Source organism: Nuphar pumila, chromosome 16 (assembly GCF_984573655.1).
Source record: "Nuphar pumila chromosome 16, dmNupPumi1.hap1.1, whole genome shotgun sequence".
Lineage (NCBI taxonomy): Eukaryota > Viridiplantae > Streptophyta > Magnoliopsida > Nymphaeales > Nymphaeaceae > Nuphar > Nuphar pumila.
The window spans coordinates 67240733-67263440 of record NC_143264.1 but is presented as its reverse complement, the minus strand read 5'-3'; the positions used below and the strand labels follow the sequence as shown (position 1 = coordinate 67263440).

Genomic DNA, 22708 nt, shown 5'->3' with positions numbered 1-22708 from the left:
CCGATGGGCCTGAGTTATTTATTATTTTTTTTAATAATATAAATTTTTTAAAAATTAACTATTACATAGTAACTTGGATAACTATTATTATTTACCTAATTAGTTGCATGGGAACTTGCTATTTGTTAATTATTACTATTTACCTAATTGGTTGCATTAATTAGGAATTAGTTGCATGGTAACTTTCTATTCTCTCATTAACCCATAATTTCAGTCAAGCATTTATGCATTTTAAGATTGGGCCAGGCCGCTTCACATTGGCCCGTTGGGTCAATGGGCCGGGCCATGGGCTTCTCTTCAAACCATAGCCCATTAAGAACCGGGCCAACACCCGGCCCGTTAGTAAATGGGTCGGGCCATTGACCGGGTTGGCCCGGTCCATTAGCGGGCCAGGCCGATGCCCACTCCTATTCATGCATAGTGGCAGCAAATGAAGAAGAGCTACAATCTTCTAAAGAGCAATTATATCATCAAACACAAACTCATTTGAAGGATTAAATGCAAAAGGGCTTAGCTGATAAACTTCTTTTGGAGCAAACCAAAATGAGCATCAAAACTACAAAAAGGATCACATGCTCTTCAAATTGCCATTTTAGTATACATTTTAACTTCACATGGCTCAAAGAAATTGAAATTCTTACTGTTACAAGCATAATAATTCACTAACAAAAGGATAATGGGATCTATGCAGAATGACTTTACCAAATCATGGGCCTAAACCCTGGCTAAAAGAACAGAAAGAAAGAATTATGCTAACAAATTCAAGTTAAAACAAGTACTTACGTCTGCAAAAGATAATTTATGAAAATCATGAGTTCTGTAGATGGAAACTCAAGCTGCTTCATGGTTAGTTGCTTCCTCATTTCATCTATGAGGCAGTTAGCATCTCTCAAGTTCCCCAAGGACAAATACCTGTCCACAATAATAGCCTTAATTCTCAAAGTGACAGCTGGACAAATCTATCAAGGAAATACTGAATTTATTGATCTTACATTAGAACAGCTCGTGCAATGGCCAAATCATCTTCTCCAGGGTAACACTAGACCATTAAAAATTTATATTGGTCTTCACAGAGATATAAAACAAGTAAAGGCTTCACAGAGATATAAAACAAGTAAAGGGCATGATATTTGCTATGATGCAGAAAAAAAAAAGATCATAAGTCACTCCTGGATACAGATAGAAGACATGCATTACCCTTTAATTTACTTTGCCATCATAGAAGTGACTATATCTCAGTGTTTGATGATCTAATCCATGCTTAATATTTGGGTCTTTCCTCAACTGCATCTAGCACGAGTCACCTTATTTTTGTTAAAATACAATATATATATATATATATATATATATATCAGGGGTATTTTGGTCTTTTTAATACATGTAATAAATACAGTCCAATAGGGACTGTATAGTCTTTTTAGTTTATTTTTATTTTTCTGTTTTTTTGTCATCATAGTCAAATATGACTGTTGGGAGGCAGTCCAACTAGTCGTTGGACTGCTCCCAATGGCCATAAATATGACCGTTGGAGGCAGTCCAATGACTGTTGGAATGCCTCCCTTTCCTCTATGTGAGGCTCTATAAATAGAGCCTCTTCCATGTACATTGTAATGCTTTTTACAAGCATATTTGTGGTGATATAAAAACATTTATTTTTATATTGTGTTCTTGTGAAGATTGTGATCTCGTGTGTCTCCTTTGTGAGATTGTATTTGACCCAATAGTGGTCTTTATGTGTTTGTGATCTCTTGTAGCCCTTAGTGGCATTCCATTGTGATTGTTTTTCACTTTATTTCAACTTTGACTTGTTTAGATTTATTTATTGATAATTATTCTTGATATTATTGGGTCTTCTTTATGTCTGAGGCAAATCCCATGATATATTTATTTTTGTGCATATACTGAAACCTCATTTAGTACAAGATAGAAGTTCTTTCTCTTTCACTCGATAGTGGGGATATTACTGGCCAATTTGAAACTGTCTCCAAGCCAAAGTCCATCGATCATCAGCAGTCATGTTTTAATCACCAAAGAAAAATAAAGTGGAACAAAGAGAAAAAGAGTAGGTATATTCTCATGTCTTGTGATGTGCTTTTATGTGCTCTTCTTCATACAAATTGGCATTGACACACTTCACAGTCATCTAAGTCGTAAATTTTAACGTCATCATTTAGATGCATTCCTCATGAAAGACTACATCCATGGCCTCTAGATTGTTCATAAATCAAGGTTTTCAAGAATATCTATGGCAATATTATTTATTGTTGTATGAGAATATTTATCATAATGTTATTTTTTGTTGCCGTTCATTGAAAACAACAAAATTTTCACATAGACCATAAAACATTTCTTTGCAAGATACCTTCTTTTCATAAAGGATTTAGATGCCATGATTCTTCAGTGAATAAGGTTTAGGTCTCTAACTATTAAATGTCTTTATGATAATTTGCCTTTTGCTTAGAGTATCATGGTTGCGAAGCATCATAATATTATATAAAAGTCAAGCCAACAACTAAATAGTTATATGAACCAATAGATTTGTTCACATGATATTGTTAAATTGTAATTTATAAGACAATGCATTTGTTATATATATTTTATATATATAAAAGAAGATACATATACATATATATATTTCATATATGTATATGTATTCATCTACTTGTATATATAAAATATATATTTCTTTATTGTATTGGCTGTAGGGGTATTTTAGTCATTTCTACATTTTACGCATATTCATGTTTTTTAATATGATTGTAATTCCGCCTTTTTATTTTTTTATTTTTGTAATTTTTTTCATTTCTTATTTTTGTTTTTTTTATATAATGTTTTTGTACACAGTCAGTCAGTGTACAACAGTCAGCCATTGACTGTGTACACAGTTTTAAAAATATAGACGTTGGGCTGATTCCCAACGTCTCTAATAAGAGCTGTTGGGAATAGCCCAACGTCGCTTAAGTTTGCTTATAAATAAGGGCTATGTGAGCCCATTGTATGCATGTATTAGAGTAAGGAGTTGTCTCCTTAAGCTTATAAACACTGCATTTATTGCACTTTCTTTGGTGTAAAGCTTATAAACACTGTTCATTTATTGCACTTCTTTTGTGGTGTAAAGCTGCATTTATTTTGTGTATCGAAGTATCAAGTTATTTGAAAACTTGATTGTTTGCAAGGATTCTTCACATGGTATCAGAGCAAGGTTAGAGAAAAAAAAGGGATCGTGTGGATTCTCACTTTTTTCGGTGCCTCGAAAAGTGTACCCTCGATTTTTTTGGTGATTGAAGTGGATTCACTTGTTCATCCAATATTTTAGAAGACTCTTTTATCAAGAAAGGTCTAAAAATCCTTTGTGGTACGTATTCTTTTTCATCATCTCTCCTCTCTAATGGGTGAAAAAGACTCATTTTTCTCTCGGCTCCAAACTCAATGGGTCCAACTATCACGTCTGGGCCGGAAACATGGAGGCTCATATTAAAGGAAAAAGGCTTTAGGGTTATGTTCAAGGCTCGATTCCCGAACCGGAGCCAAAGATAACCTTGATGGAGAAAGGAGAAATAAAAATCCTTGAAGGTGAAGAAAGAGCCAAGGCTCTTGAAGACCACCCAAAAGCATGAAGAATGGGAGATGAGGATTTTTAAAATCCTCTTATGGATTTTCTCATCCGTAGAAACAAGAATTAACGCCAATATTATCAAGTTTAAGAAGGCTTCTCAAGCGTGGGAGTACCGTGAGAAGATGTACACCTCTAGGGACCTGTCTCATAAATATTACCTCCAAAAGAGAGCTCTAACTCTTCGTCAAGGAGAGATGACTATAAGGGAGTATTTTACTGAACTCTCTTCTATTTGGGATGAGCTTGCTATACTCGAACCCAAGTGGAGTGGAGAAGCCATAGAGCTTCGTTATAAACAATTGGAAGAAGATAGATTTTTTAATTTTTTGAATGGGCTTAGGCCTGAATTCGAACAAATCCGATCTTCTCTTTTATCCGCCTTCACTTCCCCTTCTCTTGAAGATGTAATTACTAAACTAAGTGGGGAAGAGACTCGTATGGGTATAAGCAAGAACAACCCAAGTGTTCTAGCTACACCTTCCTATAATGAAGAAAATGAAGGAGTTAATGCCGTCTCAAGACCGAGGAGCAACTTAAGGACCTATAAGCCTCCTCACTTCAAGAATCAAAACTCAAGTGGTCAAGAAGGGAAGAAGGATTATAGCAGGCTTTTATGTCATTTTTGTAAGGAACTGGGGCATATCAAGCTTATTTTCCCAAAATGGAAAAAGTTACTTGCCATGGCTACTTCATCCCAACCTCAAAAGGAAGAGTGCTCGTCATCTTCAAATGAAGCTTTTTCATTACAACAAATCGTGGATGCACTTCAACCTCTTTTAAAAGGGGCTATTTCCGAAGCCGCCATGTCAACCTCTTCTCCTCCCGGTAAGACCTCTTGGCTTTTAGATTCGGGTGCTTCTTTTCACATGACCCCAAGTTTTAGTTCTTTTTCCGAATACTCAAAAAATCCCTCTCCATCTTTTGTTTCAACTGCGGATGGAACATCTCTTGAAGTAAAATGAATAGAAAATTTTGAAAAACAAAGGTTCTTTATTCCAAAAATTAGATTTATACCCAAATTAAACTTAAATTTGCTTTCTGTTTCTCAACTCTCGGATCAGGGGTGTGATATAAAATTCTCATCTAACAAATGTTGGATACAAGATCGCCGGTCCGGGAGATTGATTGGGGAAGGCTCTAGGAAGGACGATCTATACTATGTCGATTCTCTTCAAATTCCAAAGAACCCGTTTTGTAATGTTGTCCAACAAAAGGATATTAATGTGTGGCACAAGAAACTTGGACATCCAAATATTGCAAAAATCTCTCATTTACCTTTTGTTAAAAGTCTATGTAAAAGTGATTTAACTTGTAATGATAGTATTTTTGGGAAAATGAAAAAATTGCCTTTTTGTGAAAGATCTATGTTTACAACAAGACCTTTTAAAATTATCCATTCGGATGTATGGGACCGACACCCGTCTTATCAAAAGAAGGCTTTGCATATTATGTCATTTTTGTTGACGACTACACGAGATATTGTTGGACTTATTTTCTTAAACACAAATATGAAGTTTTCTCAATTTTTAAAACCTATCATATGATGATTAAAAATCAATTTAATGAGAATCTAAAATTTTTTAGAACTGACTCTGGTGGAGAATACCTTTCAAGTGAATTCAAAAATTATCTTGAAAGTCATGGTATTCTTCACCAAAGATCTTGTCCCAAAACCCCTCAAAAAAATGAATTAGCCGAAAGAAAACATAGATATATAATAGAGACAACTCGAACATTACTTGTTTCTCAAAACATCCCAAAAGGTTTTTGGGCTGAAGCGGCTTTAGCATTTGTCTATCTGATAAATCGGCTACCTTCTAAAAACTTGAACAATATCTCGCCTTTTGAAAAATTGTATACCAAAGAACCCGACTATAGTCGGTTGAGAATTTTTGGTTGCAAATGTTTCGTTCTTAGTGACAAGAATGACAAGTTTTCGCCAAAAGCCATTGCCTGTGCTTTTCTTGGATATTCTGAAACCCAAAAAGGGTTTCGTTGTTATGATATTGAGAATGACAAGCTATATGTTTCCAGAAATGTGAGTTTTCTGGAAAATGTTAATGGTTTTGAAATGAGTGAACCCTTTGAAGAAAACATAGATTACTCCTTTTTATTTGAAATGTTAACACATGATGATGATAGTGATGACGATTTCATTCATAATGACGTCAATGATAAAGAAGATGACTCTTCCCATCCACCTATCTCCCAACATAGACGTGAAGGAGCATTGAGAGATTCTATAACATATACCCATAGAGATAAAAACAGTTTTAGGAGTGCAATTGAAAAATTCAGTGAACCTAGTGGGTCCAATTCAACAAATGATGAAAACCTACGAAGAACTGAGAGAAGTAGAAAGATGCCTTCTAGGTTTATTTCATATGATTCGTTTACTCCTAAACATAGAGTCTGCCTTAGCGCCATTCATTCCTATATAGAACCCAAAAACTTCGAAGAAGCCAAAAAGAATGATGAATGGCTGAAAGCAATGGAATGTGAGCTTTCAGCTCTCAACAGAGCAAAGACTTGGGAGTTCCAAGATCTTCCTAAGGATAAAATGGGTATTTAAGGTAAAAACTAAGAGCGATGGATCTCTTGAGAGATATAAGGCTCGATTAGTTGCAAAGGGATATAGTCAAGAATACGGGATTGACTATGAAGAAACTTTTGCCCCTGTGGTCCGAATGGTCACTGTCCGATGTCTCATTACCGTTGCCTCAATCAACAAATGGAACATCTATCAAATGAATGTTAAAAACACCTTCTTAAATGGTGATCTGAATGAAGAAGTATATATGGATGCTCCACCAGGAATGGAGACTCCCAAAGGGAAAGTGTTTCGTCTTCGAAAAACACTTTATGGTTTAAAACAAGCCCCTAAGGCTTGGTATGATAGATTTAACTCCGTAATGTTAGAAAATGGTTTTTCTTCCTATTTCACTGACACTGCCTTATTTGTTAGAAAAACCAATGCAGGGATTGTTATTCTGCTCTTATATGTGAATGATATGCTTATAACCGAAAGTGATTCTAAAGGGGTTAAAAGTATAAAATCAATTTTGAAGGATAGATTTGAAATATCTGATTTGGGATTTCTAACTTATTTTTTGGGTATTGAAGTAGCTTACTCTCATAGAGGGTATTTTTAATCTCAAACTAAGCTTGCCTCTGAGATTATTGACCGGTCAGGTATTACAGATGATAAGGTTTGTAAAACTTCTGCTATAGTAGGAGCCAAAATGAAGATTGATGATGGTATTCCTCTCTCCGATCCCACCCCCTACAGACAGCTTGTGGGATCTTTGATGTATCTGAGTATTACTAGACTAGATATCTCTCATGCAATTCATACTGCAAGTCAGTTCCAACATGCACCAACATCAGTTCACATGAGTGTCATCTTGCGGATTGTGAGATAAATAAAAGGCACACTAAACAAGGGAGTATTCTTATCATCTTCTTCTGAATTAAAATTAAGTGCTTATACTGACTCTGACTGGGGAGGTGACCTAAATAACCGTCACTCCACCACTAGTTTTTGTGTGTTTTTAGGAGACTCGTTGATTTCATGGAGATGTAAGAAGCAACAAAAAGTGTCTCTATCCTCAACAGAAGCTGAATATCGTGTCATGACAACTACTATCATGGAAATTGTATGGATTCATCAGCTATTAGAAGACATAGGAATCTCAATAGAAGGGCCCACCAAGCTATGTTGTGATAACAAGAGTGCAATATACATTGCCAAAAATCATATTTTTCATGAGCGGACTAAACACATTGAGATGGACTGTCACTATGTTCGGGAAACGTATTTGAAAGGAGTTATAGATCTTCCATATGTAACTTCAGAATATTAGTTGGCAGATTTTTTCACCAAAGCTTTGTGTGCTCCGCGGTTCAATTTCCTCCTTGGCAAACTTTCGGTCATCTTGCCCTAAGTTTGAGGGGGGTGTTAAATTGTAATTTATAAGACAATGTATTTGTTATATATATTTTATATATATAAAAGAAGATATATATACATATACATATATATATTTCATATATGTATATGTATTCATCAACTTGTATATATAAAATATATATTTCTTTATTGTATTGGATGTAGGGGTATTTTAGTCATTTCTACGTTTTACGCATATTCATGTTTTTGAATATGATTGTAATTCCTCCTTTTTATTTTTTTACTTTTGTAATTTTTTTCATTTCTTATTTTTGTTTTTTTTACATAATGTTTTTGTACACAGTCAGTGGCTGACTGTGTACAGTGTACAACAGTCAGCCATTGACTGTGTACACAGTTTTAAAAATATAGACGTTGGGCTGATTCCCAACGTCTCTAATAAGAGCTGTTGGGAATAACCCAACGTCTCTTAAGTTTGCTTATAAATAAGGGCTATGTGAGCCCATTGTATGCATGTATTAGAGTAAGGAGTTGTCTCCTTAAGCTTATAAACACTGTGCATTTATTGCACTTTCTTTGGTGGAAAGCTTATAAACATTGTGCATTTATTGCACTTCTTTTGTGGTGTAAAGCTACATTTATTTTGTGTATCGAGTATTTGAAGTATCAAGTTATTTGAAAACTTGATTGTTTGCAAGGATTCTTCATAGATATTTAGGTAAGGCATCCTATAAATGTTCAGTTCCTCATCACTTCGCCTCTTACAAGCTTTTTGTCATCTAATTATCATGCTTTCCTTGCAATTATCATCTAATTACACTCTTATACCTAAAACTTATACATGTTCCAGTATGTCTTAGGCAAGTACTCTATGGCCTAAAGCAAGCTCTATGAGCTTGGTTTGAAAAGTTCAATCAGGTACTTGTGTTTCCTGGATTTTGCTTTAATTATCACAATTCTATGACATTTGTTTCTTCCAATCCCAAATGTTAGACGGACCGTTTGTTTATGTAGAAGATATGACCACTAGTACTGATGACATAGATGTAACTAGTTCAGTCAAAAAGTAGTGTGACGAGTTTTTTTGACATGAAATGCTTGGATATAGTTTGGATATTTTGCATGACTAGAAATTGTGTATTCCTAGGATCTCTAATCCTAGCATAAACTGAGCAGTCACACGTGTCAAAATTGATTACTAAGGCTAAGTATCATACTATATCCCTAACTACTAAGTCTGTGGCATTGTTAGCTGCTATCACATGGATATGGACGCGGGAACTGGAGACACGATGCGGATACACTAGGTACGATACAACAGTTCTCAAAAATTAGGACATGGGAATATTATGACCGTGCATACGGACAAAGATGTATGAATGTATACGATTCACAACCTAAAACAATAAAACATGAATATCATCTCAAGTGCAAACTCTTGAATATTAATAATAATCAATATAGATTTTAAAAGAAAAAGAATGCAAGTGAATACAAAATAAGTGATCAAGATCATCAAAGGAAAAAGATAAAGTTAATGACACAATGTTGATGGTGTCAGACACCAGTTTGACTATTTCATGAGCTATGAAGTGTCCTAGTCATGTTGAAACATGATATGCATCCTAAGTGAAGTGTCTTTGAGACATAGGTTAGCTGATTGTTGAATTGAATTATATTCGATGAATATATACCTCTATTGTGAATAGTGATACTGTCATCCACATTGTCAAGATATCCATGGTTTCATGACAGGGCAGCATGTAGAAATTAGGTGCCATTATGTGAGACAACAGTACCTTGCTATAACTATTTTCTCATCCTTATGTACCTTCCTTGTAGCCAGCTTCCTTACATAGTTAAATTAACATCGTATTTTCATACTTGCCATCCAATCTTCAATGTTTCCTTGCAATGATATCTGTACCACTATTTAGATGAAGTGCAGACTTCCTCTGCATGAACCACGTCGGTTCATTATTTACTTGTGCTAATGATGGTTCTTTTCTTATGGTGATTATTTGAATTGATTGAACTTTTACTCAGGGTATTGAGACTGAATCTTCACTAGCTTCCCTTGACCCACCCATACCCTCTGGTTCTAGAGGCTTAAAGTGAGCCTGCCAATAAGCTGGATTCTCATGATTTGTTGTTTTATTCTTTATTCGACATTAGAAAATGAACTATCACAGGTGATGAGAAATTCAATGTCATGAGCTCTTCCACGGAATCATGTTTAGAACTTCTGTGCCCTAGAAACATAATCATATGCCAAGGTTGAATACACTGCCCCAAAAGAAATCTTCCTCACTTCCATCATGTTGATGCTAGACAGCACAGAGACGCAAATACCAAGAAGGATAAAGTCTTAAATGCTGAATGCTAGTTCCTAGCGATGGAGGGTTGTAGCTCCTAATCCATTTATGTTTTTTGAGTATTTTGCTTGTTACTTTGCAGATTGATGCTATGTTGAGAGCCACAACTCGTTGGGCCTTGGTTTTCTCTTTTTGGTCTCTATTTGTTTTAGTAATTTTCCAGTACAAAAAGAAGATGCAGTGATAAGAACTATTAGTATAAAGAAAACACTGATAAACAACAGGTTAATGCTGCAAATGAATATTATGAATCTAGAAATTGTTATACCTTGCCCATGAAATTTAGAAGTGTTGAAGCAAACTTTTCAGGGTGGTTTCCTCGAACAAAATGCATTGATATCTTCACCATATCCTAAAAAACAAATGTGCAACCTCATTCCATCATCACTACCAAAAACAAAGAATATGAAAAATAACTAAGTTGCACTCTAATTTTTTTCTAGAATAATAAAGTTGGATAAAATTTGGATAAACAATACAACTTAGGTTTCATTCTTGTATATTGATTTTTTCAGAGGCCAACTGCCACGACTAAGAGAGGATTCTGAGACTATCAGAAAAGTTGGCCTCACATAAGTATAAAATAGTAACCACTGAAACTATGACATTGATACATTGCAATGATTACATAATTGTCACTGAATAGATAAGATTCTAAAACAATAAGTAATTATTTTATCCTAAAAATTCATCTAGCAAATAAGAATAGATACACAGATTATTTATTTGCATTAGTTGGGACGTGAGTTATTCTAGAGCTTCATATTTTGAAGTATTTATGGAACCCTCAATCATTCAGGCACCACAGATGCCACAAAGTGGTGACAGTTGCATAGTTCAGCAAGGACAACCCCATTACCACCAATTGCCAACAGTGTCAAGGCTAAAATGACCTCCTCCCTTATATGTCCTTACCAGCAAAGGGAGTTTAGAGATTCAACTAACTTATCCATTCCAAATATCTTATCATTCTTCTGCTTCCAACAGGAGCAGAAAATGGCACGGATTATTCCATCTATATTAGAAGATGAAAACTATGTAGGGATCCATCCATGCCAGCACTGGAAAGAACCAAATTGAGGGTTTTATGAAAAAACTGAAGTGGACACCTTTAGCCTCTCTCTCTCTCTCTCTCTCTCTCTCTCTCTCTCTCTCTCTCTCTCTCTCTCTCTCTCTCTCTCTCTCTATATATATATATATATATATATATATATATATATATATATATATATATAAAATGAAATCTTAAGTGCACTAGAGAGATGCCACAAGAGAGGATAAAGAGTGCACAACCACACAAATACAAAGCCACTAGTTAGCAAGATACAAAGAGCCAACTAAGGGCTACACACAATCCTCACAAAGAGGAACAAGAGACATAAAAACAATATAGATGTTATTGATAAAATGCACCCAAAGAGCCATACATGAAAAGGGGCTGCTAACCCCTATTTATAAAACAAATGGGCCAAAGGGGAAGTCGCATAGAGTTGTTAGGACCTCACACAATGGTAATAATTATGACCGTTTGTAAAACCCCAATTAAAAAAAAAATCTGTTTGGACCCGGGCCGGGTCGGGTCCGGACCCGGGCCCCTTTTTATTTTAGGGTTTTTAAAAAAACAAAACCCGAACAGTCGGGCGCCGCAACCCCCCTTCTCCCCCCTGCGTTTTCGGGCTGGATAGGGAAACCCATCGAGGGTTTCCCCATTCAGGTGCCCCCCCCCCCCCCCTGCGCCTTTAAGAGAGAGGTTGGAGGGCGAGGGGAGTCTCGCCTCCCTCTCGCAGCCCTCGTCCCTCCCCCTTCACGCCGGTCTTCTCCTTGCTGCGCACGCCGCCGACGCCGGCCACCACTCCCAGGTACGCCGTTCTCTTCTCTTCTCCTCCCTCTTCTCTTCCTCACCGCCCTTCCTGTCACCTCGCCGGGAGGCCGGCCGACGGCTCACAGCCGCTGCCGCGGCCTCCCACCGCCTCCCTGTGCCATCGGGGCCGATAGGTGGCTTACGCAGCCCCTGTCGTCCCCGCCTCTCGCTGGGGATCGCCGGAGTGCCGGCAGGGGTCCGGTGGCCCCTGCGGCAACCCCCCCCCCCCCCCTTTTTTTTGTTTTTGCTGCCACCTTGTGGCTTTCGGCAGGGGCTGGCCCCCCCCTGCCGTCCTGTGTTGTCGGCAGGGGTTGGCCCCTTGTCGACCTGTGTTGTCGGCAGGGGCTCAGCCCCTGCCACCTCGTGCTGTCGGCAGGGGTGGCCCCTTGCCGACCTGTGCCTCCGGCAGGGGCTGGCCCCCTGCCATCCTGTGCTGTCGGCAGGGGTGGCCCCTTGCCGATCTGTGTTGTCGGCAGGGGCTCAGCCCCTGCCACTTCGTGCTGTCGGCAGGGGTTGGCCCTGCCGACCTGTGTTTTCGGCAGGGGTTGGCCCTGCCGACCTGTGTTTTCGGCAGGGGCTGGCCCCCCCTGCCGTCCAGTGCTGTCGGCAGGGGCTCAACCCCTGCCCCTTCTTGCTCCCGGCAGGGGCTGGCCCCCTGCCATCCTTATGCTTCCGTCAGGGGCTGGCCCCCTGCCATCCTTATGCTTCCGTCAGGGGCTGGCCCCCTGCCATCCTTATGCTTCCGTCAGGGGCTGGCCCCCTGCCATCCATTGCTGTCGGCAGGGGCTCAGCCCCTGCCACTGTGTGCCGTTGGCAGGGGCTCAACCCCTGCCACTTGGTGGCCGTCGGCAGGGGTGACCCCCTGCCGCTGCGCTATGTTTAGGCTGGGGCTTGTTCCCCCACCGCTTGTCTGTTTTCAGCCAGTAGGGGAACACCCCTATTGCCTCTCTCTTTTCCTGTAGGCAGGTTTGTTTCTTTTGCTCCGCATTATTATTAACATAGCACTGTTGCAGACCTCGCATCGGACCCTCGCTCTGGCTCCGCGGCCCGAGCCTCGTATCATCTACACGCGTAGACGCACGCAGCTGCAAGACATCCCGAGGTAGGGAAAAGTCGCACGAAGGGTTCGTGTGAATGAAATAAATTATAAGGATTCTGTGATAGAATAGTTTATTTGACATGCATTCTTACTCGTAGAATTTCTTAACTGGTGAGTGTCTGTATGGTGTTTCCGCTCCCGTATTTGTTTTGAAATTTCATGCTTATTGTGAGCTCTACGAGTAGACTCCTTGCTAGAAAGATCTTATTATTGTATTTCCGCCTTGCTCACTGTTATAAGTTACTATAGATGCATTATTGGTTATTGCCTGATGAATCTTGTATGAGACTTCTTGTTTCTTAGTATTCGAGTATGCCAAGTATAATACAGATTTTTACAAAACTTTGTGATGGGTTATCTATCGAGAAACCCACAAATTACTATCATTAGAACTGAAGACAGGTATGATACAAATAGTACTGGGGGTCATTGAGTACCTCGAAGTGATCAAGCAACTCTTTATGGATATCAATGAGATAATACCGGCCTCCAAGGGCCCATTTGCTCATAAGGCAATACATGCATGAACCAAAAGTATCATAGAACATTTTATGTTGCCCTCTCATAGTAGTTGTACCTCTAGGAAGGTACGATCGTACTTTTGGACAAGTACGTCCCATGTGGGTTACGATGGTGGGATGATGAGGTTGTGGCAACCTCGATGAATGCTATTAGCAAAATGCTGAGATCACATAAAATGGTGACCATTTCGCCTTCACAGGCAAGATGCTCGAGTGGGTCTAATGGACCAGAGCATGTAAGATGGGACGACGGTTAAGAAACCCCCGTCGTACCCATCTGATCTTCACGGTTCATCAAGGGAGAGGATGGAAGGTACAAAGACTCCGATGGACAGGTTGTTAACAACCACCCCACGAGCAAAAGACTCGGTTTTCCCCAGTCATCGGAGTTAGGGGAATTGGTAATACCATAAATTATCCTAGGTGGTAACTCCCAGGCACTTCTGCAGAAGTTGGATGCATCCATGGGCCACGAATGCCTTTGGGGATTTACTCTCTTGGTCACTGACCGTCCCCTTAGGAGCGGACTCAGTCAACCATCCGGGTTAATGAAAACACCTGACATAATAAACCCCCGGATTGGTCTCGACTGTTTCTACGTTTCGCGTCTGTGCGTACCCACAGGCCAGTTAATATCAGAACTTAAATAATATATTCATGAATAGATATGGATGACTGAGACTTACACCGCTTCTCTTTGCACTTATTACATTTGCTAGAATAGACTACAACTGCTTTAATTGCTTAAATATCATAATTGCTTATCTCATGAATGTCCTGTTTTATTTTCATTCTACTTATCTGTTCGTGCACCTACTAGTTTGTTATGAAACTGACCCATTTCATGGGCAGGAGAGGAGTAGGACTTCACTGGCGGCCGATGGCGTGGTGCAACGTGGATCAAGATTCATTTTCTTTCTGCTGGCGGCTTGGCTCTGGGACTTTTTGGAGTTTTTCTTAGATTTATTGAACTTTGGAATAAAAGACCCATTTTGTAATAAACTGCAGATTTTAATCGATTGCCTTATTTCTTAAATTCCTTTAAGATGTTGTACATGTGAATAATGGTTTTTCAGCTAACGTACCCAGGATTGTTGACTTGTGTCCCTTTCTAAATGTCTTTCGCTGTTGTTTTTAAATATTAAACTTTAAATCTTTGAAAGGTTTTTCGATAAGGTTTTCGAAATCACAAGTCGAAATTTTGGGGCGTTACAACTTGGTATCAGAGCCAGGTTCAGAAAGAAGTGAATCTTGACTATTGAGCATCCCATCGCGCTGTAAGTAAGTCTTTGATATTTCATAGCATGTTTAGACTAAATTATATTCTTGTTTTATTCGTAGTACCGTTGGATATATGGATCCGGTTACCGGTTCTAATGGTATTCGCGGTAGGAGCACGCGTAGTGTACGGGGTCGTTCCGTAAGGGGGAGGGGCGGACGTGAGATGTTCGGAGCTGGTTACTGGGCTAACCGCCCTCCTCTACCTATTTTTACGGATGAGCAAGGCCTCTCACTACCGATCGCCTACCAGATACCCTTGGCAACAGCATGGGCTGAAGTGCATGCTCGAGAAGGTGGTTTCGTGCCTTCACACATTCGGGTGCACCATCAGACACCACAGAAGTCATCGGGAGATTTTGTTCCCCCTGAGTTAGCAGAGGAGTGTGGTTTCTGCGGAGAAACAAGCCACACCATGGATGCTTGCTTCCACAAGGCTGAGCATGACGACAAGATCGCAATTTCGACTGCCGGCGAGCAACCGCCACCTCCGGCAGACCCAGTGGGCGGTGTATCACCCACATATACACCTGCGACGGATTCTTCAGATTATAGCCTTGGCTCACCGGAATATACTCCGGCGACGCCCCTTTACGGGCAGGAGCCCTCCTACGATGAGCCACTTCCCTTCACCCCTAAGCGCAGATTCAGGCGCACAGGCAATAGAAGGGAATATCTTAGGAAGTATTCTAGTCGTCCCTAGGGGGAGGTAGCACGCACCCAGTTTTGTTGGAGTCTGTGAACTCATTTATAACTGCGGAATATAACTTTTGCTTATGTACCAGCAGAGCTGGATTCTAAATATTTGACTCTCGGAATAAAGATTTATGTTATTGCCTTTGTTTCTATACTTATGCCTACTGGTACGTCTTCAGTATTTTTGACTTTAATCTGGGTTGTTTTTTAAGGATGGCGGGAAACTCAAGCCACAGCATGGCCGATGAGTTGCGTGAACAGAGGGGATTCATGATGGATACCCTCAACTCCTTAGCTGAGGCGATTCGTAACCAGGGTCGCCCCCATCAGGATCCGGGTTCCCTTGCTGGGAATGCACCAACCGCCACATATGAAAAATTTCTGAAGCTGGACCCTCCTACTTTCTCTGACAAGGTTGATCCTGACTTGGCGGAGAGTTGGGTTAAAGAGGTGGAACGGGTGTTCCAAGTGTTGTCCGTTCCTGATGATAAGAAGACAATGTTCGGGTCCTTTCGTTTGAAGGACGACGCTCGCGAATGGTGGGACACTACGCGGGAGGTGCAGTTTTCGGGTGCTGAGGTGATTCCGTGGGAGGCCTTCCGAAGGGTTTTTCTCGGAAACTATTTCCCTCCTTATGCGAGGGAAAAGAAGAAGGTGGAATTTCTGGAGCTGTGCCAAGGAAGCTTAAGTTTGAACGAATATATCGCCAAATTTCAACGGTTGGAGCGCTATTGTCCTCACCTATTCGAGGATGATCATGAGCGGGCCGGGAAGTTTATTCGCGGACTGAAGGAAGGACTCAGGCATAGGGTTCTCACCAGCATGCCCGCGACTTTTTCGGCGGCAGTAGCAGCAGCCACCCTACTGAACGAGGATTGGGAGCGTTCAAAAAGTGTGCAAGCCAAGAAGTCAACCGCATCAGGTGGCGAGCAGAAGAAGACATTTTCCGGCGGCCCAGGGCAACGACCACCTTTTCCAGTGAAGACTGAAGCAGGGAAGAAACAGTTTCTTCCAGCAAAACGCCAGCGACAACAGGGCCCTCCACCACCCAGGCAACCGTCGAGTGATAACTGCCCCAGGTGCAAGAGGCCTCATGTGGGACAATCTTGTCCGCGGGACACTGGCGGATGCCTGTACTGTGGCAAGATGGGCCATTTCATACGCGACTGCCGGAAGAAAGCAGCAGATGACCTCAAGCGAACCGGCAACGTATCTCAGCCTCCTCGACCACCTCATCAGCAACAACAGCGAGCACAACCAAGCAGTGGCAGAGAGCCGGGTCGAGTTTATGCAGCCACGGTCGATCAATTGACCAAAGGGGATCTCGTTCAAGGTACCATTCTTGTTGCTGATCAAGCAGCTTTTGCACTCTTTGATTGTGGTGCCACACATTCGTTTGTTTCAGAAAAATTCGTAAAACAATTGCATATAACGGTAAAAACGCTTGATAATGCATTAGACGTGTATAACCCCGTTGGGAAGAACACGGTTTGCACCACTTTCATACCTGAATTGGACATAGTTGTGGCAGAGCGGCACTTGCCTGCTTGTGCTATCCTGCTGGAGATGACTGAATTTGACGTCATCCTAGGCATGGATTGGTTGCACAAGTATCATGCCAAGATCTTTTGCCGTGATGGCAAGATCGTTTTATCACCTCCAGGCTCTTCGAGAGTAGAATTCAGAATTCCCAGACCTGTTCGAGCAAGCCGGATGATCTCGGCACTTAAGGCACAGAACTTCTTGCGGAAGGGATGCACTGCCTTTTTGGTTAGTGTTATCCAGTCAGATCCAATACTCATTCCCATCAGTGAGCTTGATATTGTTCGCGATTACCCCGACGTTTTTCCTAAAGAGCTGTCGGGACTTCCACCGTCTCGTGAGGTAGAATTCAGTATTGAATTGCTACCAGGTACGACACCAATCTCCAAAGCACCCTACAGAATGGCGCCAGCTGAGCTTGAGGAGCTGAAGAGGCAGTTGCAGGAGTTGTTGGATCAAGGATTCATTCGCCCCAGCGTTTCTCCTTGGGGAGCTCCTGTGCTCTTCGTGAAGAAGAAGGACGGGACTTTGCGATTGTGCATTGACTATCGAATGCTCAACCAGGCCACTATAAAAAACAAGTACCCATTGCCGCGTATCGAAGACTTGTTCGATCAGTTGCAGAAGGCCAAGGTTTTCTCGAAAATCGATCTTCGGTCCGGATACCATCAACTCAGAATTAGGAATGAGGATATTCCTAAGACGGCCTTTCGGACGAGATACGGACATTACGAGTTCACAGTCATGCCGTTCGGACTGACCAATGCCCCCGCAGCTTTCATGGACTTGATGAATAGGGTGTTCAAGCCATTTTTGGACACCTTCGTGATCGTGTTCATCGACGACATCTTGGTGTACTCAGAAAGTCGAGAGCAACATCGAGAACACCTAACAGTTGTGTTGGAGACCTTGCGAAAGGAACGTTTGTATGCCAAGTTCTCTAAATGTGAATTCTGGCTCGAGGAAGTCATGTTTTTGGGACACGTTATTTCTAAGGAAGGAGTGTCCGTGGACCCTGCAAAGGTGGAGGCTGTACTTGGTTGGCAGCAACCAAAGAACGCGCGTGATATCAGGAGTTTCCTTGGACTAGCGGGTTACTACAGAAGATTCATTCAGGATTTTTCTAAAATTGCGTTACCCTTGACGAAGTTGCTGAAGAAAGAGACTAAATTCTTATGGGACGAGAAGTGCGAGGCGAGTTTTCAGTTGTTGAAGGAACGACTTACCAGTGCTCCTATTTTGACCTTACCTTCTGATAAGGGCGGGTTCGTGATTTATACCGATGCCTCTGGGTCAGGCCTAGTGGCCGTGCTGATGCAGAATGGGAAGGTGATCGCTTACGCTTCTCGACAACTTAAAATCCACGAGAAGAACTACCCAACTCACGATTTAGAGTTAGCGGCAGTGGTGTTCGCATTGAAGATATGGAGACATTACTTGTACGGGGAGCAGTTTGAAGCATTCACCGATCATAAGAGCCTTAAGTACCTATTTTCGCAGAAGGAATTGAACATGAGACAACGACGTTGGCTTGAATTCCTCAAGGATTACGACTTCACCCTCTCCTACCACCCAGGAAAGGCGAACGTTGTGGCTGACGCCCTCAGCCGCAAAGCACTGGAAAGTTCGATAAATGCTTTATTTGCTGGATGGAGGTTGGTCGAAGACCTAGCCTCATGGGAACCTTTCGCAATCACTCAAGGTTTAATCGGCTTATCTCACCTTGTTGCTCAACCTGAGCTGCTTGCGAGGATCATCAATGGACAGAAAACGGATGCACGCTACGAGAAATTGAAGGCTCAAGCGATATTGGCAGATACACCTTTTCGTCTGAAGGAGGATGGAAGTATATGGTTGAGGGAGCGCCTTTGGGTTCCTGATGACCCGGTTCTTCGAGATGAAGTTCTTGCGGAAGCCCACAAGTCTAGGTACACAATTCACCCGGGTAGCACGAAGATGTTCAAGGACCTACAACGCAGTTATTGGTGGAGCGGTATGAAGCGAGACGTGGCTGAGTATGTCTCGAAGTGTTTAACGTGTCAGCAAATCAAGATCGAGCACCAGAGACCCGGTGGGGTCATGCAGCAGATAGAGATCCCTCTATGGAAGTGGGAAGATGTTACCATGGACTTTATAGTCGGTCTTCCGAGGACGCGGAGAAAGCATGACGCGATTTGGGTGATCGTCGATAGACTCACCAAATCGGCTCACTTTCTACCTATCCGTCTCAACTAATCGTTAGATAGTCTCGCTGATCTCTATGTTAGAGAGATTGTGAGATTGCACGATGTTCCAGTCTCGATTATCTCCGATCGTGATCCTAGATTCACTTCAAGGTTTTGGGGACAACTTCAGTTGGCGTTGGGCACCAAGTTAAAGTTTAGTACTGCGTTTCACCCTCAGACGGACGGGCAGTCGGAGCGTACGATTCAAACCTTGGAAGACATGCTTCGAGCCTGTATGATGGACTGGAAGGGAGAGTGGGATTCCCACATCAGTCTGGCGGAGTTTGCGTATAAAAACAGCTATCATGCGAGCATCGGGATGGCCCCATACGAAGCTTTGTATGGGAGGCCATGTCGATCACCTGTTTACTGGGACGAGGTTGGCGAGCGAAAATTGGAGGCACCTATAGTCTTGCAACACTATACTCAACAAGTGCAGATGATTCGGGAACGACTCCGTACCGCTCAGAGTCGGCAGAAGAGCTATGCAGATAGACGCCGACGAGAGCTTGTCTTCGATATTGGTGAGATGGTTTTTGTTAAGGTATCTCCGACGAAGAGCGTATTTCGGTTCGGGAAGAAGGGAAAGCTGAGTCCTAGATACGTCGGACCGTTCGAAATCCTGGAGCGAATTGGAGAAGCAGCTTATCGCGTGGCGTTACCTCCGCAGTATGCTCAGATCCATAATGTTTTTCACGTATCCATGTTGAGGAAGTATGTTCACGATCCATCGCATATCATTCATTATGATGATGTGGACATTAGAAGGGACTTGACATTCGAAGAAAGACCAGTGGAGATCGTCGACCGTCGTGACCAAGTGCTTAGATCAAAGACCATTTCCTTTGTAAAGGTTCGGTGGCAACATCATGGAATTGACGAATGTACTTGGGAACCTGAGAACGATATTACGGAAAAATATCCTGACCTGTATTTTGATTCTTCAATGTAATAGATATTTCGCGGATGAAATTCTTTTAAGAGGGGTAGGATGTAAAACCCAAATTAAAAAAAAAAAAAAAATCTGTTTGGACCCGGGCCGGGTCGGGTCCGGACCCGACCCGGGCCCCTTTTTATTTTAGGGTTTTTAAAAAAACAAAACCCGAACAGTCGGGCGCCGCAACCCCCCTTCTCCCCCCTGCGTTTTCGGGCTGGATAGGGAAACCCATCGAGGGTTTCCCCATTCAGGTGCCCCCCCTGCGCCTTTAAGAGAGAGGTTGGAGGGCGAGGGGAGTCTCGCCTCCCTCTCGCAGCCCTCGTCCCTCCCCCTTCACGCCGGTCTTCTCCTTGCTGCGCACGCCGCCGACGCCGGCCACCACTCCCAGGTACGCCGTTCTCTTCTCTTCTCCTCCCTCTTCTCTTCCTCACCGCCCTTCCTGTCACCTCGCCGGGAGGCCGGCCGACGGCTCACAGCCGCTGCCGCGGCCTCCCACTGCCTCCCTGTGCCATCGGGGCCGATAGGTGGCTTACGCAGCCCCTGTCGTCCCCGCCTCTCGCTGGGGATCGCCGGAGTGCCGGCAGGGGTCCGGTGGCCCCTGCGGCAACCCCCCCCCCTTTTTTTTGTTTTTGCTGCCACCTTGTGGCTTTCGGCAGGGGCTGGCCCCCCCCCTGCCGTCCTGTGTTGTCGGCAGGGGTTGGCCCCTTGTCGACCTGTGTTGTCGGCAGGGGCTCAGCCCCTGCCACCTCGTGCTGTCGGCAGGGGTGGCCCCTTGCCGACCTGTGCTGTCGGCAGGGGTGGCCCCTTGCCGACCTGTGCCTCCGGCAGGGGCTGGCCCCCTGCCATCCTGTGCTGTCGGCAGGGGTGGCCCCTTGCCGACCTGTGCTGTCGGCAGGGGTGGCCCCTTGCCGACCTGTGCTGTCGGCAGGGGTGGCCCCTTGCCGATCTGTGTTGTCGGCAGGGGTTGGCCCTGCCGACCTGTGTTTTCGACAGGGGCTGGCCCCCCCTGCCGTCCAGTGCTGTCGGCAGGGGCTCAGCCCCTGCCCCTTCTTGCTCCCGGCAGGGGCTGGCCCCCTGCCATCCTTATGCTTCCGTCAGGGGCTGGCCCCCTGCCATCCTTATGCTTCCGTCAGGGGCTGGCCCCCTGCCATCCATTGCTGTCGGCAGGGGCTCAGCCCCTGCCACTGTGTGCCGTTGGCAGGGGCTCAGCCCCTGCCACTTGGTGGCCGTCGGCAGGGGTGACCCCCTGCCGCTGCGCTATGTTTAGGCTGGGGCTTGTTCCCCCACCGCTTGTCTGTTTTCAGCCAGTAGGGGCACACCCCTATTGCCTCTCTCTTTTCCTGTAGGCAGGTTTGTTTCTTTTGCTCCGCATTATTATTAACATAGCACTGTTGCAAACCTCGCATCGGACCCTCGCTCTGGCTCCGTGGCCCGAGCCTCGTATCATCTACACGCGTAGACGCACGCAGCTGCAAGACATCCCGAGGTAGGGGAAAGTCGCACGAAGGGTTCGTGTGAATGAAATAAATTATAAGGATTCTGTGATAGAATAGTTTATTTGACATGCATTCTTACTCGTAGAATTTCTTAACTGGTGAGTGTCTGTATGGTGTTTCCGCTCCCGTATTTGTTTTGAAATTTCATGCTTATTGTGAGCTCTACGAGTAGACTCCTTGCTAGAAAGATCTTATTATTGTATTTCCGCCTTGCTCACTGTTATAAGTTACTATAGATGCATTATTGGTTATTGCCTGATGAATCATGTACATAATGACAGTCAATCTCAATTTGTTTTGTTCTTTCATGAAAAGTGTGGTTTCTTACAATGTATATTGCACTTTTGTTGTCACAACACATCTTCGAAGATTTGAAGATGAAAACTCCTATGTATTATAGAAGAGTTCATAGCATATAAGCTTCATTGTTGTCGTAGCCATAGCTCGATATTCTGCTTCAGTTGAAGACAATAAGACCGTTTGTTGTTTCTTAGACCTCAAAGAAATTAATGAATCCCCTAAGAAAATACAAAAATCAATAATTGAGATTATATCATTTGGATTACCACCCTAGTTAGCATCAATATAAGCAGTTATATCTAATGAAGATGAGGAAGATAAGAAAAGCCCTCATAACTACACCCATATGTACCGTGGTAGTAGCATGATGAAACTGACTTGTTGCATGAACCACATAAGTGATATCAGGTCGGGTGATAGATGTTAAATTGTAATCCATAAGACAATGTATTTTCTAATATATATTTTATATGTACAAAAAGAAGATACATATACATATATATTTCATATATATGTACATGTATCCATCTACTTATATATATATATATATATATATATATATATATATATATATATATATATATTTCTTTCTTGTATCAGCTGTAGGAGTATTTTAGTCATTTTACGCATATTCATGTCGTTGAATATGATTGTAATTCTTCCTTTTAATTTTTCTTATTTTTGTAACTTTTTTTTTATTTTATCTTTTTTTATGTACTATTTGTACAGTGTACAACAGACAACAGTTAAGGACAAGAGACGTTGGGCTGAATCCCAACGGCTCTAATTAGAGTTGTTGGGTTGGGAATCAGCCCAACAACTCTTATGAGTTGCTAAGCTTATAAATAAGGG

The 22708-nt window shown here is 42.5% G+C and overlaps 1 protein-coding gene across 1 annotated transcript in view; it reads right to left on the bottom strand.

The window, feature by feature from the left end:
• LOC149813404 (protein GET4-like) overlaps positions 1 to 22708 on the bottom strand; it is a 48448-nt gene that overhangs the window by 10775 nt on the left and 14965 nt on the right. Inside the window, exons 2-4 of the mRNA XM_089992130.1 lie at positions 10170 to 10253; positions 993 to 1039; positions 784 to 912 (exon numbers count right to left, since the gene is read on the bottom strand). Of these exons, the coding sequence (XP_089848256.1) occupies positions 784 to 912; positions 993 to 1039; positions 10170 to 10253 (260 nt within the window). The remainder of the gene's footprint in view (positions 1 to 783; positions 913 to 992; positions 1040 to 10169; positions 10254 to 22708) is intronic.